General features: G+C 44.2%; 1 protein-coding gene across 1 annotated transcript in view; it reads right to left on the bottom strand.

The window, feature by feature from the left end:
• The window catches only part of GALNT9 (polypeptide N-acetylgalactosaminyltransferase 9), a gene marked incomplete at both ends in the record, with an annotated part of 156,935 nt that overhangs the window by 11,206 nt on the left and 129,033 nt on the right, over positions 1-16,696 (bottom strand). Inside the window, 2 exons of the mRNA XM_082324928.1 lie at positions 777-914; positions 4,352-4,537. Of these exons, the coding sequence (XP_082181054.1) occupies positions 777-914; positions 4,352-4,537 (324 nt within the window). The remainder of the gene's footprint in view (positions 1-776; positions 915-4,351; positions 4,538-16,696) is intronic.

The raw sequence follows: 16,696 nt of genomic DNA, 5'->3' as shown, positions 1-16,696 counted from the left end.
TCACAGGAAGAAAGGAATGATCCAGACAGCTGAGGTGAACCGGAACGTCTCCGCATTTCTAACACGTTTGGAGCCAGCGTTTTGTTAGGGTTAAGTACCCTATCCACTCAGCTACCTCAGAGTAGGTGTTCCAAGGTCTCACTCAATACTGTACACAAGTGGAAATGAAAATACACAATTTGAGCACAAAGCAGCAACATTGTTTTTCCTCTGATGACTTTTTCATGATGAGATAAAGACCAGCCAAATGGTAGCCTCACCTCATAATCCGAACACGGATATGTCGCTTTTTATCCTGAACAAGGAGAATTGCAAAAATGAACTAATAAAGTGAATGTAATCCTTCAAATAGTTTGGCAAAACACAAAAAAGGGGTGGTTGTTTACCTAAAAACAATTCAGCAAACTTAACTGTTCCCATTAACTGTAATTATTTTAGCTCTCTTGACTGCTGATGTTCTCTTGATGATCTCTGTGGCACCCTATTTGGGAAAATTATTACCTTAAATTTATGTTCTCAGAGCTGCTCTATTTTAAAATGAAAGCCAAGGAGGCTGTGTATCATCGTTAGTGAGAATGATTTCATCTGATATGCTCTGAGGAGAGGGACGGTGCTTCTCAAAGCCACACTTCCTAGTGTTGATTAGAAGTAGGGGAGGGCATTTCTGTTGCTACTACTGGGCTGACGTGAAACTGCTCTGTACATCCCGATACCGCCACTGAGATGAAAGGCCTGCTCTAATGCAGCCACGATGTATTTTCAAAGACAGACAGTACCTCTCCATAAGTGACTGTATTATTATAAACCCTCATTTCAGGATAGACGTTCTCCAAGTACCACTTAAAGCTCCGGCACTGCAGTCGCTGTCGTAGAGCTATTCTTTCGGAAACATCTCCAAAGTCAACTCCTGGGTTCTACAAAGCAGCAAAAGAAGAAAGAAATCTCACTGCATCGACTTTACGGTTGTTTTCTTTACTGAAACCAAATTGGAGTTCATTTTGTATACCAAGCTGTATTTCCCTCTCTTCTTTCTCTTTTGTAAGTAGCAGCTCATCAAACAGCTGCTGTGGAGAGCAGACAATAAATATTAATGAAAGTCAGTGGAAAAAGAAGGGTAACGAACAAGCAAAAAACAAACATAAATCAAAATAATAAGAATACAATAAGAATGTTGTTACTTACAGCAATTCTAAATGTTTACAATCAAACCTCAACTCTCTTGCTTTCAGATTTGCTAGGAATTTAGGCGGTAATTCTGATCTAAGGTGTGGCAACTCGATCATGGTTTACACTAGTAACAGCCCTAGGTGTTCACTAATGTAAATGAGATCAGAACAGATCTGTTAAAACTTCAAAGCAGAGCTGCTCAAAAAGTCATTAAGCTCCATTAAACGTTTGCATAGACCAGCACTCAGTTTTTACTGGAACTGGAGCTCATTTGCAGACTTGAGCCAGAAAATGCAGTTAAACTCAAAAACTTCTTTATAATTCTACTTCAGAATTTAATTCATGTTTGAATACAAATCCCATGGAAAACACAGGCTGGAAGAGTCAAACCAATATGGTCAAAACCAGCTGTTTAAAAACTGCCAGGTCCTGAGTTAGTGTCTGTTGATTTAAACCATTATAAATCATCACAGGTCAAGATTAAGCCAATGAGTTACCTCATCTAAAAGTCTTTTCCGACACTGCATGAACCAAGTGGACTGAAAGTGGGGAGTTTGTGCAGACCTGTCTCAAGTGCCTCGTACACCTCCTCCAGAAAGATTTCCGTACGTTTTACAAATGATGTCTAATGCAGGCCTACAAGACAGCAGCGAATCTCTCAGGGTTTATTAGAATCCCCAGCAGATGCCTAGCTTTCAGGAGAGAATACGAGTGTGATACTGAACAGGTTTTTCTGTTTGCCACATAAAGAGTTTACTGTGCTCACTGCTGCTTGCTGATGCATACTTTGTCATGAGCTCTCTATGCAGCATCCATTCAAATGAATGTTAATTTACGTACTACTTCAGGCTACGTGGAAGGAGAGCAATTCTTGGAGGCGCTCGGTGCAACAAATCATTCGATATAAGATTCCTTTATCACTAAAACTGTCCAGGGATAGATCATAAGCAGGGGCATACCGAATATTTGGTTAGCTAAAATAAAGCTATGCTGACCTGCTGATGAAGGTTATAGGAAGACGATCTTGCAAACGTGTCCAAAGATCATCCACTAATCAGGATACACGCTATGCACAGGTCCTCGATACATTGGAAAGGAGCAAGTTGTCAAAAAGATGGCGTGAGTTACGAAAGGGTTAATTTGGATGGGTTTTGCTATGGGAGAACACACGCGTTTTACTTGCCTCCTTTCTCCCCTATTCTCAAACGAGGCGATACAACGCCCCGTTTGTGGTGCCACTGCTACAGACCACAAGAGCAGCTGTGAAGATGCTGTGCTTACTTCTGTATTACCCGCAGTCACCGCGTGCGGGTGACACTGCGACGGTACAAGAATGAGCTGCCCACAGAATTTAGTATGTGGACATATACTTTTTAAGCAGGCAGTAAGGTTTCTAGTTCTCCCGCAGAAGTGTTTTCTTATGGCTTATAACAGTACAGGACTTGTTACTCATCTAGATTGAACGCTACAGTGGAATAACTCTGGGAACACTAACACTAGCTTCCTTTTCCTGAGAGCTAATGGGGTTATTTTTATGGTGCACATTTTGTCAATCAATTTATTTTATGGAAAGAAAATTTTAATGTTCAGTACTTATGCTGATTTTATGTCTCTTAATGTAGATGTGCCCCTTTTTTTTTTCTTTTAAAGCACTGCTGTATAGCTCAGTGCAGAAAACTACATCAATAAGTAATCTCAGAGAGATTAAAGAAAATCATGTTTTGGTGTAAATGCTTATTTAAATGTCTTGTCTTTTCTCAGAACTCATTTGCAGAAGGCATCAAGCAAACAAATTTACCAAGGTTACTTCTTTCTCCTCTCCTATTTGAAACTTAACATTTTATCAAATGGATGCAGATGCGGTCAAAATGCCCCTAAAAACTTAGATGGATGCTGCTTTGTCTTCCTCCTACTGTCACGGAAATCTTGTGTGGGAAAGAAGTTATGCAGTACTGCCTTGTTAAGGCAAAATAATTCCCTGCAATTACCTCTCATGCCAAAAGAAGTCACCAAAACACATCATAAAGACCTAACTTTTAACATTGCACAGAACGTCCAGTACTGAACCGCAGTAAGCGAAATTCGGACACGTGCAAACATCTGACATTTTCAGACATCACATGGAGAAGAATGAAACATTGCTCCTTTAGGTACGTGCATTTTCAAAACTACAATAGGAATGAACAAAGATGGGTTTTGAAATGTTACCTAGGTACCAAAGTACAAGTAGGTATTTAGGACAAAGACTAAATCCGCTGAAGTCTTCGACAAGACTCCCGTGACTTTGGTGGACTCTAGGTCATAACTGAATATTCACAAAGACGCTGCTGGGTTGGCATATATTCCTGTTCTGATAGGAAGACTCCTGTTTCCGTTTACTTCAATCAGCTTTGAACAAACCCCTCATATAAGGGTTAACTAAACCATCATTACCTACAGAATGGAGTATGCTTCCCCTCAGCTGCTCTCCCTCTGCCCCTTCACATGAATAATTTGGGTGCAAATACCACTAAAGGGTACGGCAGCAGTCAGCTTCCACCTGACTGGGATATAACACATACCTCTTCTCTCGAAGAATTATGCTCAGTGGAGATGTAGCATGTGATACACTTGCAGAATAAAGTGATAAATTGAACCTACAGTTTATCTAATATTTATATTACATGGATTCCTAGAGGTCCCCACATGCCATCTACAATTCGTATGCACAGTAAGAAACAGAATGTGTCCACAACGCAACTCTCAGCCTGTAGACAATAAAGCTAGTTAATGTGCGATTCTTTTATCGCATACTTTGTTTTTATGCTGGTGAGGTCTACTGAGTCTCATGATGAATGATGATATTTATTTATGGGCATTTCTGTAGTCCTCACCACTGTAGCGTATGAACACCTCGAAGTTTAATGGCATCCCAAATTAATAACTTCTTCTGAGGAAGCGCATAAACCTGAAACACCGTGCTCTAGTTAAATTATAAATCTGTGTCACCGCTCCTGAGCGCATACCAAAACTTAGACTGAGGAAGCAAGTTTATGTGGCAGAACTCTCCGTATTGAGCACGCACCGCCATGAAAGCACTCTTGCCCCAAGCTTAGCCCACTTCATACAATTGCAGTAATATCCTTCACCTCAAAGAGCTAACGAGGAGCGTTTCTGTTCAGGAGAGGGCGTGACCTGTACTTACAGCCATGGGGATGTTCCACGCCATGTAAACATGCGACTTGAAGTCATCCATCCAGACCTCAGCGGCCCGCAGGGCGTTGCGCTTTGCATAGTAATCGATGTCGTTGTTGTAGGGTTTCTTTGTGCGTTCAATGTGTGCCACGCGAGAACAGGGTAAGACCTCCATGCTTCCTCCGCACTGCCAGACCTGGGAGAGTTGGAGGAAAAACAATTACGTGATTTTTCTTTTTTTTTTCCCTGTTTTAAGGTGATACAACTGCTTCTTTTCAGATGCTGTATGTAGAGTGTTCCCCAGGTGGAGATGGGCACTATCCAACGATGCAGAACGACCGCCCGATCTACCTGCGCTGGGGGTGAACCCCTCTCTCTTCACATCGACTCTAGATCTAGAGTCCAAGGCGAATGCAGCTGGCTGTTAGGTACCTACATTTAGGTGCCAGAAATATCCACGTCCTTCCCCATAACGTCACTGTTCTTGGAACCATTACGCAGAAGACAAATTATAAGGTGGTGACCTCTATCATAGGGACTAATTCAACCTAGTGCTTGTTGCTGAAACTTCAACAAAAATCTGTTGTATCAACTGGCTGTGTTTGGTGCTGTATACGTGGGGAGTTGCTGTATCAGCTCTCCAAATCAACTAAAAAACTTTTAATAGCTTAAATGCGACTGCCAGAAAAATCTGATACACGTTTAGCACAAGTAAGCATCTCAGGTGACCTATTCCACACCAGAGCCTTTTATGTGAGGATTTGAACATTACCTTTGGGAAAGAAAAGGAAACAAATTACCCACATGCACAATACCAACAGAAAAAAAGGCATGGAAACACAATTATTTTCTCATTATGGAAACGTAGACTTTGATTGTGACTCAGTCAATTGTTCTTTTCTTTTTCTAATCTAGCCCCTGCAGGCTTCACTGACTTCAGCGCAGCAGTTCTCCCTTCACAAACACGCTTTGCCCTGCCTTCAGCCACAAACACGCACCGACTTACCTCGTGCAGAGGCCCCAGGGACATTTTAGCCGAGAATAAGACACAAGTCTTAGCACAGGATGCCTTGGTAAGTCTGGCTGTTAACCAAAACGTGTTTTTATTTAGCAACAGAGGCCACTGCCGCCCTTGGCAGTGGATGTGAGCACGGCACATGCACTTCTCGCCCGGGGCTCCTACAGCCTCTCAGCCGCTTACCCGCCAGGCAGGGAGGAACGGAGAAAGCTCTGGTGCAACTGTTCTGGATACCTTTACCTGCAGCCTGGCCACATAAGGAGCAAAAAATGACCGCTTATCTCTCTACCCCGAGCTGATGAAGATGGATAGAAGGGGCTGAGTGGAGAATGTATCGCCCAGCCTCCCCAGACGCCGCCGTACCCATGCCCTGCCATTTCTCTCTGTTGATTATTTATTGTCTGAATCCCCTGGTGGGAAACAAAGAGGAGTTGTCTCTTTGAGTCAGTGAGATTAGCAAGGATGCAGGGTGAATGAAGCTTACGCATTTCAGTTCCCTCAGGTATACACCTAGTACTATAGTCTAGCTGAAATAAATAACAGATATTAAAATATAAGCCATAATCCATTGCTTCCCAAGGCTGCCGTTTACTGAGCGTAAGAGCTCATTTCCAGACAAGATGCGCTCCAGAACAACACCGGGGCAGTTCTCCACCTAACCTGCCTTCTCAGGGACAAAGATAAATTGCTTGGGACGTGGCAGATAAAATCTTCTCCTCCAGTTTGCCCTTTTTTTTTTTTTTTTTTTTAAATACTTTGTTAGGTAATATTTATTTGCTACTTTCCAAACAGTTCTGTAGTAAATCACTGGAATTTGCATTTGATAAATGAAATACACAGGAAAACACACTGCTCGTAAATTTGGACTGACATATGCTGAGGGTTTCCCGTGCAAAGGGGAAGTGCTACTAAAAAGAAAGGAATTAATTGATTTTCATGATCAGAAGGGAAAATGAGCAGTACACTTTAGTATACTGCTATTTGCCCAGCCCATCCTGGAAGTCAGCTATTTCATGCACAGCACATTTTTCTTTCTCTTGATATGGCTAATGACCTTGTAATTTTTATTTATATATTTTGGTACCAAGGGCAAATACATTATCTGAGCGACAGATTTATTTCCTTCAAATGCCAGTGCTCACGCAAACCTGAAAAGAAAAAAGTACTAAACTGCAACATTAAAGGAAACAGTTTAGCTCATCTGTAAATTCAACACAAACAGTTATTTATCAGCGATAAATTCTCCCCAGGTGAAATCCACAGGGAGCTCAGACACCTGGCTTTGAAGAAAACACAGCGAAAGCAGGCAGCAGCAGCCTCAGGCCAGCTAGCGCTCACCCTGCCAGCCAGGCTCTGCCGTGCTCAGCAGCCCGCCGAGTCTGCACCGTGGCGTGACCGCCCCGTCTGCGGCGGGCTAGGCTTACTCCATTTGCACTCCGTCACTTCTTTCCCCTACACCTCAGCCCCATTTTGCTCTTTAAAGAGACAAAATCTGCTGAAGAGGGGGAAGGAAGGAGGGAAACAGCCAGGAAATATTCAAGGAAATTTTGCTTCCTATGAGGACGTACTCGGCTCTGGAGAGGCCACACCTCGAATGCTGTGCTCAGCGCTGGGCCCCGCACCCCAAGGCGGCCATGGAGGGGCTGGAGCGTGGCCAGAGCAGGGCAGCGAGGCTGGGGCAGGGGCTGGAGCACAAGGCTGGGGAGGAGCGGCTGGGGGAGCTGGGGGGGCTCAGCCTGGAGAAGAGGAGGCTGAGGGGAGCCCTCATCGCTCTCTGCAACGGCCTGAAAGGAGGCTGGAGCCGGGGGGGTCGGTCTCTGCTCCCCAGGAACAAGCGATGGGACGAGAGGGAACGGCCTCAAGCTGCGCCAGGGCAGGGTTGGGTTGGGTATTGGGAAAAACTTCTTCCCCCAAAGGGCTGTCAGGGCCTGGCCCAGGCTGCCCAGGGCAGGGGCTGAGTCCCCATCCCTGGAGGGATTTAAAAGCCGGGGAGATGTGGTGCTGAGGGACATGGGTTAGTGGTGGGCTTGGCAGTGCTGGGTTAATGGCTGGACTTGATGATCTTAAAGGTCTTTTCCAACCTAAATGATTCTGTGACTCTAACTTGCTAATTCACCCCAGATGACTTGTTTTTTCTGGTAACTTTTAATACCAGTGGAGGATGTTTCCCAGGATAAAGATGGGATTTCCAATCCCAGCGAAAGATAACTGGACTTACAGAGTATGGGGCGAGGAGACAATTAGGTAGTTGTGTAACACCAGAGGTACAGCACTGCGTCACCATTTCTCCATATCCCAGAGAAATGCCATGGCTGCTCGACTGTGGGTCATTTCTTTTCAGGCCAGACAAGGTCTCCTGTTTCACTTCATAAGGATTAGCTGCTGTTCAGTGGAGCATGGACATGACTCTGCATCCCCACACCCTTTCGGGGCACTGCTAAGTACAGAGTGAAGCTCTTGTCCTCTCCCTTTCCAGCCAAATGATTACTTAATCTTACAGAAAATGGAAGCGTTTCAGTAGTACAACCAAGCACGTGCACCCGAAACCAGCCAAGATCCCAGTAGCTAAGAGCAGTCATGTGAGATTTAGATGAAGACTCAAGACTTGTGTCTGAATCGAGGATGGGGAGGTTTAGCAGCACCTTCTCCCTGCCGGACACAGAACTGAAAGACACACGTTATGCAGAAAACCATTGCCTGACTGCCTCTAACTGCAAGAAGTCTCTGAAATACAACGAAGGATAAAAGAACGAGGAAAGTTTTACTGCATGGAACATAAGAGAGAGGTGAGTCAGTGGCTGCCCCCAAAACGGGTTGATTCTCCTCCTCTTTTCATCCTCAAAACTGTATTTAATGACCCATTTTAACAGCAGCAAACAGCCCATTTCTTTCCACATCTAACTACGAAATTATGCCAGAAAAATAACTGCATGCATCTATATAGCATTTATCAAGCAGAGTTCTTAAAGTGCCTTACTATGGGAAGCAGACTGTTTCTACCTGTGAGCATAAAACGATGCCCAAGTCCCTCCAAATTGACACATTCCAGGTAATCGGAGGAAACCAGCTTCCATACCTATGATTCATCTCCTGGGATAACACCACATTTCCAACCCAAGTAATTCCTCTGACACCAGGCTGCCAACGTTAACTGTGTGTTTCAAGGTTCATTTACTGACAACGTGGAAGTTGCACGGTCTCTCTGAGCCGCTCCCTACAAGGGTGCGCATCACTGAAAAGCACGCTCAGCCTTCTTTTCCCCCATGGAGAGGCAAATCCCCAACAGTAAACTTCGTTTCTGGCATCACAGCGTGGACTCATCGAGCCTGTATGGAGGTCTGGTGCCCAGCCCCGGCTGCACCGAAGGGAAGGCAGAGACATCTCAAAGGGCGCCCCGGGCTGGGCACGGAAGCAGCTCCAGCTGACAAGCAGCGACCGCAGAGGAGCAAACCGGCTTCTGCTCTGCGTGCTCCTCGACTCCGCGCAGCTGCTACAGCCCGGGGACCCGGCTCTGCCTCCCTGCGCGTCACACTGTACGACGTTTTAAGACATCATCGAGTAATTCCAAGAGACACTCAATTTATTTGCTAATTGTAGTTAATTTCTAATTTCAGTATTGCTCTTTAGGCTGCTATAAACAAAATTGATAGCAATATAAATGTTACCATAGCCATGTTACCTTAGCATCTTTACTGCTAATTATCTCAATCAACTTTTCTATAAACAGACATATTAAGTATTAAGAAGAACAAGTACCCACGTCAGGGGTAAATTACAAACTGAATGATAACGTTCGTGGTTGGCGCTACAATGATTTACCGGCACTAATTATTAGCGATTCCTGTACACCTGAGATACGGCTGTCCTACAGAAAAGCGTTTACCATTTATTATACAGTAGTCCTTCGGACATCATATTCTACGCATCAAAGAAAAACTGAGGTGAGACAGTGTCTTGTCTACCATGACCTAAACTGTGCATCACCAAAGTTCGCTGAATAGAGATTGGGTACGTGATTTAAAAAGGGTAATAAATTGCTATGCTTTAACTCATGCCAAACAAGAAGAAATTTTCTGAGGAAATACATTTTCCCACAAGTACTTGTTGCTGAAGGTCCAAGTTATCATTTTTAATAGGATTTTTTAAAAAAATATTGGTTTCCTTAAAAAAAAAAAAAAAAAAAGAAATTTCCAGAAAACGTCTTAAAACAACCATTGTCTTTTTTTTGGATGAAATTATTAGCAGCCTAAAAAGGAAGTACAGTTTCAAACAAACCAACCAAGGAGACCAACCAAGGAGACCAACCAAGGAGACCAACATTTTTGACCAAAAGCCAGGTATTTTGGGAATGAGGAAAGGAGGTGAGGCAAAGTAAAATGTAAAATTCCATCAATCAAAAAGGTCGAACAACAAGCCTGGTCACGGTTGAAGCAGGATGGAGAGCTGGCTGGCCTGCTGGGCTAATCAGTTCCTAAGTTATGGCAATAGATAGGCAGAACTTTGCTGCCGTGGCCTGCAGCTCTGCAGGTGAGACCTATTGCCAACAGCGTCACGCCCTGCTGAGCGAGTGTCATTGCTCAGAAGCGTCCCGGGGTGCAAGGCTCGGGCGAGCCGTTGGCGACAGGGCGCCTGCAGCTCCCGAGGCGCTCACACCGCCCGCAGCGAGGGCTCTGCGCTCGCCGTGCACCGAGTGCTCTGCCAGTGGAAAGGCACCCCGCGCTCCCTTCAGCTCTTCTGTTTTTTGAAAATACATGATTATTGACTAATGAGTGAAATGATTCATGCCAAAAATGGCAATGAAATGCCAATATTTTGTGGCCATTCTTATGCATGCTTTTAGAAGCATCAGGAGAAAGGGGTGCCTGCAGTCTACAAGTCACTAATACTAGAGATTATTCGTTTCAGTCAAAAACCACAAACATATCTTCACAACTTTATGTATGACATTATTTTGTACGCTAAGCCAACTGTACATGGTTATTTAATTTGGTGCAAATTATCTCAGTAAAAGCAAAATCAGTAGGTAAAAATGAAAATGACATTTTATGAAGGCACAGCTGAGGAGACAGTTAACTCTCTTAACTTAAAAAACTTAAACTGGAAAGAAAGATCACGATCCTTAAGAACTTTTTATCCCGCTGTGAATTTTGCAGTTTGAACACCTTGATGCTCAGAGACAGAGAAAAATAAAAGTTTCACACTCTCTGTTGCAACTATTTTTTTCCATCAAACACACCTTTGATTCCAGCAGCTGGAGGGATGAGGCATCCAAGACCATATAATAGTAGAAAGAGGACTTCGGGGCGGGAGGGGGTTTGCTTCCAAGCAATTACCCTTTGCTAACAATTTCACAGCCTCCTTTAATGGACACACCGGTTCTGCCCATTGGGGCAAACACTTGCCATCTGCAACACATTGGTCTCCACCTCCTTTAAAACTAGCTGAGTAAACATTGGCTCACTTTTCCAAAAGAGAGCTGGGATTAGTCCTGCTCTCTAATAATCCAGAAAATCAAGCAATTAATGAAATTTGCAATAATCTGAGACTTTGGACCCATTTTTCATAGTTCGCAAGCACTCTGGAGGTGGTACCAGCAGGGACGACTGCTGTACACCTTGCAGTTGGGCTGGAGCAGCTTTGTGCTGTCTCTGCTTCCAAAAACTTGCGGCCCTTGCAGTGGTCCTTTGCTGAAAGAAATCATCACTGCCTACATCTTCCAGCAGTAAGAAAATGGAAAGAATCAGCTTTAAAACATGCCTGCGGCAGCAGGGTCCCCTCATTTCTCCTGTGCCCAGCAGAGCACGTTAGCTGGCGTTTCTGCCATGGCTTCTGCCAGAGGCAGCACCTCGGCGGTGGATGTTCAGCACATCCCGAAATGAAACCCTGATGCTAGAACCGGACTCTGATGTTTTACAAAAACAGTTCTGAACTCCACCCGAGCGGCACTTCATAGAAGTAGCCTTTCAGATTTCAGACTTTCTTTTCTGTGTGAAGGCAACAGAAGAGACGGAGGAGTTCTTAAAGCAGCTGAGATATCCCTGTTTTATGATATCCCAGCGTGGGAATTCTTAAAAGTCAGGGATTGCAGGTTTTCTTCAATTTTCACAGCAAAGCCTACCAAAGACGGATGTCTTCTAGACTACCCACACACACCTACGGCAGGACTGGAAAAGATTTTCCTATCATGAAAGAATTTACATGTTTCAGAAATTTTGCTGACCTAAATTGTCAAGAAAAACATCAATCTTAAATGCACTAGTTGAAGCACAGGCTCTTTGTCACCTCCATTTTCCTCCCCCCAAAAAACTATCCCCAAAACATTTTGCTTAAACTGAACGACTAATGATTTTCAGAAGATCTGTTTGGTGTTAAAAGCTTTTTTAATATAAGCACACTTCAGTCTGAAAGGTCAGTTTAAACGGAAAACCCAAACCGTTGTTGCAAAAATAGCAGAACACAATCTTTCGACAACATTAAAAATATTTGTGCTCATTTAAAAATTTTGTCAAAGCACAGCCTTTTCCACAAAAGTATTTTTGTTTTAATTTATCAGCTGGGAAAGCCTGAAAACCCTGCCCATCAAACCTGACGGAGGCCAGCAGGCTCACAGCCCTTCTCAGAGTGCATGTGGCCTGGAGATAAAGATGCCTTAAATCACTGCGACGGACCATCCAAATGAGGGGATCCGACAGAGTGATTAAATTGGGGTGCCTCAAGGTGAAAAAAGTCCAAGTACTTTCTGGCAAAAGCTGCAATATCTGAAGGGCTGGAGGACACACAACCCAGGGAGTAAATTCACAACCGCAGGACCGCTGGGCCCATCTCGGCTCCTGTAACGCCGCTGCGTAAAATAAAATCCACGTGTACAGCAAAGTTACGGGAAAATGCCTGCTCTGATGAAGTCAAACAGAAAGATAACTCTTAACATTAAAAACATGCATAGCAAGATGATGCTGTGGTTTTGGCCTCTCTTTCCAGCCACCCACAGACCAACAAGGTCTAAATCAGAAGGGATTCTTCAAAGTAAACTGGAACCAGGACAATAAGGTCTTTTTCCACCCGAAACACAGGAGCTCCCTAGTTACCCTCCACTCCTTAATGGACGTGGCAACTCTTGTAGTGCCCACTCTAGAAACAAAAACTTAGCATGAATATAGCCCACTTCTGGTTCTTGCATCTCTGATGCTGACAATTTACATAGTTCACTGAAAAACGATTTTTCAAAGTAATTTATAGCCTGACATTTTCTTTTTTTCTAATTTTTTTTTACGGATATTCTTTCTTCCACGTATTCTCAGTGCTGACTAGAGAATCATATTTAATCAGATGTGCTAGATAAAGTGCGCTCTCTCTGTTTTTCACTTCACATAGGAAGCTGTTAGAAACTAGGGAGCTGTCATAATCAAACACGTCATATGGAAAAATTAATCACGTGGTCTCGTTTTGTTCAGCAACTACATTTTTATCATCATCTTTAAAGACAGCCATAATTACAGTTTAAAAAAGTCCCAACTCTCATTTCTCAAAATAGCCTGTGCTACTTAATGGTGCGCTTATAGAGCAAAAATCTTTCCACACTGGGACAAAACAGCTTACATCAGAGAGATTTTAGCTGAAAAAAAAAAAAAAAAAAAAGAATTAAAAAAAAAAGGAAGAAATCACGTCGCAAGATCCACAGCTCATATGTTTTGTCAAAGATTTCAGGAGAAACTTCTGACCAATGCTTGCAAATTACAGGACGCAAAAGGGTCCTTGCTTGGCTGACCATGGCATCGTCCCCGTTACAACCCCGGCCTTTTTGGTTTCACCTCCTGCTAACAGCAGTTTATAGATAAGCTGCTAATAGCAGATATCTAAGGAGTGTGACAAAATCTCACACATAAAAGCTAATTCTGTCACTAGGATAGTCTTATTAACGTAGGCGTGCGAATCCCTAGCGCCTCGCTGCCCCTGCTGCCCGGTGAGGCTGGGAACACGCAGAAGCATTTGTGGACGACTGATTTTGGAGGCTCGGGGCTCTCCTTATGGTTTTTTTCCTGGCTAATGCAGCATGAACTTCATTTGAAGACAGAAGCATAGACATGGAGGACAGAGCAGACGCAGTCATACAAGTCTTTAGTATACGTTTGGAACTAGTATTACCTCTTCATGATTATTTTCATTATTAATATTTCAGTTGCCCCAATGATGAAGACTCGGAAGCTAGCTGCTTTTCTCAAACCTATTACGACAGAGTTCAAGGGAGTGTTGTTAGATCCTCTTGCAGTCATCTAACGTGAGGTTTCATGGCAAATTCAAAATGGCACCTTTTCTTTGTAGGAAAGTAAAAAAAAATATTTCACAGATACTTGTTTAGCCTGTAATTTTTTTTTTTTTAGAATTGATTGGAGTTTGACCTCTTAGTTTTGTTCCTTTGGGGTTTTCTAATATTTACAGATTGCTTTCAGAGAAAGAAGGCAGTGGGACCATAATGTTGTTGCAATGAGACACTTAACTGATGGATGTTTTTTTTAATTTCTCTGGTGGCTCTTCAGTAGCAAATTTAGGGGTTGTCTTTCACATATTTCTTAGAGGTTATACAGAACCTCAAGCCAGCTAAGATCTCAGATGTGACAATAGCGAGAAGATAAAACCCTTCTGCTAACCCTCTTACAGAGGAAAATAGATAAGCATGAAGAAATTGAAACATGTTGCAGAGAAACTCACACTCAGCAACTGCTATCTTGCTGTAAAGATAAACTTTGTGTGTAAAGAACTAAGTCCGATAAATTAATAGACTAGCTGCTCTGGGAAGGAGAAGATAGGATTTAAAATGATATTAAAAATGTCTCATATACTTTAACCACTAATCCCTTCTCTACAAACGCATATTTTGCACAATTTCTGCAAAGAATATTGCACCTTTGAAAAAAGCATGTCTAGGGAAGAAGCTGATGATTTTATGTGTGAAGTAGAATTCCCTTCTGCAAGGAAAATTCCAGACTCTCTGAAATGTCTTGGTGATGGGGGATGGAAATTGCAAAAAACCTTCAGAGAAACACCAGCAGTCTGCTACCAGATAGGCTAGCTGCACATGCAACGCTGCGCAGGCCATAATTTATATACGGGTTTAAAATATGCATTAACTGGGATGGCAAAGACAAAAATACCACCCCAAACGAGGGTGGTTCAGCAATTCTTGTTTGCCACCGGGCAAGTTCACCTATAACTGCAGTGATACTGGTCAAAGACCACCCGCTCCGATAGGACTGTTTCCTGAGGAGCTGGGAGAGGGCTCCGCAGCCCAGCAGAGCACAGCAGGAGGTAAGCACGAGGCCGAAACGACGGCAAAATGCAGCCAGGTCTGTACTCAAAGAAATGTTAGGAGAGCTTACGCAGATACCAGGCTGCCATCACTGGGCTCTGGAGCCTGCTCCTCATTCCCAATCCTGAGCTGCTAGGATTCACGTGGCTGCAAAGCAGAGCCTGCTTCTGGTGATCGTGATATCTGCCCTGGCCTGCCAGGTTCCCTGCCTGCTCTGGGAAGGGAACCTTCTGCCCCGAGGAACCAGGAGAATTCTCCAGAGACCCCACCGACCCCGACGGATCTCGCTGCAGCAACGTGCCACGTGCGATGCAGGGGACTGGCTCACCCCTCTGCTGAAGGCATCATCTCTGCCAGCGTGTCCCTCAGGTGGCAAAGGATGGGGGAGATGATCTGTTAGTCCCAGAGAGCACTAAGGGAGCAGAATTTTGGGAGATGGCAGCTTAACAGGTAATAACAAGGCAGGCAACCTCACAGGCATCACGTATAGCAAACGTTGGTACGTTCTGCCTTGCTGACCTTAGGTGCAGATAAGCGCTGTTTATCTACCATCAACCTCATTGACATCATTGCTTAGGGATGACAGCAGGGTCTGACAGGGGAGGAAGCACCAAGGAATGGGAACAGAGAGAAAGGACAGCCTATCTTAGGGCAAGGTTTTAATTTTCAAAGACTTGTTTTTCTTAGCAAATGCATGAAGGTTGGCACCTCAAAACGCTCCAGGAGATGTTAACAGCTCCCATCATGTAAGCGACAGGCATAGAAAAGAGATGGCTTTGAGGCATACCCTGAAACTTCATGGACTAGAGGGAATAACTCCGCTTCCTCTGAATTCTCCTCAAGTCTGAAAGAGGCTGCAAATGTCTTCTCCTGGTCTAATACCAGATATGTTGGTTTTTGCAAGCCCCAATCATTTTTCCTTGTGTACAGTAAATGCAATTTGGTATCTCTAATTTAGGTTGGTGATTGTCTCAGGCAGATGCTCCTCATAACGTATTCTTTAAGAACACATTTGATGAGAATAATTTTCTGCCTTCTTACAAATTTACTCAATTTTTTCCCAAATCAATAGAACTGCTGTCAGTCATTTCTGCAAATCTGTCAGCACAGACACTGTTTGTACTGTAACTGTTAAAATTCAACAAATTGGCCTTGGAAAAATACAATCCACATGGGATACATGAAATGGCATGTACTGGTTTTGGCTGGGGTAGAGTTAATTTTCCTCACAGTGGTTGGTATGGGGCCGTGTTTTGGATTTGTGCTGGAAGCAGCATTGCTAACGCAGGGATGGTTTCGCTGTTGCTGAGCAGGGCTGACACAGAGTCAAGGCCTTTGCTGCTGCTCCCCCCACCCCAGCAGCGAGCAGGCTGGGGGCACCAGGAGCGGGGAGGGGACACGGCCGGGACAGCTGACCCCCGCTGCCCAAAGGGCTGTTCCATGCCGCATGGCGTCATGCTCAGCACCTAAAGCTGGGGGAAGGAGGAGGCAGGGGGGACGTTCGGAGTGATGGCGTTTGTCTTCCCAAGGAACTGTTACGCGTGATGGAGCCCTGCTTTCCTGGGGATGGCTGAACACCCGCCTGCCCATGGGAAGGAGAGAGTGAATTCCTTGGTTTGCCCTGCTTGCGTGGGCCGTTTTTGCTTTACCTATTAAAGCGTCTTTATCTCAGCCCACGAGTTTTCTCACTTTTACTCTTCTGATTCTCTCCCCCATCCCACTGAGGGAGCGAGCGAGCGGCTGGGTGGGGCTTAGTTGCCAGCTGGGGTTAAACCACGACACAGCATTAAAGAGCAGCCCGTCATCCTTGTTCCTCACTTCTCAGTTGTGTCATTGCTTTAGGTTGTTTCTTCTCACTTATCCCAAAAGACCATAGAGAAAATCTCCCTCTAAATTCAAGTCTCAGCAAGGGATAAAGACATACGTACATTAAGCTTACATCACAAAATCTGCAGCTGAGCTCCTGCAGCATTAAGTTCTTAGGAAAATACCTGTTTTGCCAGACTCTGAGCTTTACTAACGTACACCAAACC

Source organism: Platalea leucorodia (assembly GCF_965183815.1).
Source record: "Platalea leucorodia genome assembly, chromosome: 12".
NCBI classification, from domain to species: Eukaryota; Metazoa; Chordata; class Aves; order Pelecaniformes; family Threskiornithidae; genus Platalea; species Platalea leucorodia.
This window is presented reverse-complemented; position numbering and strand designations above follow the sequence as displayed.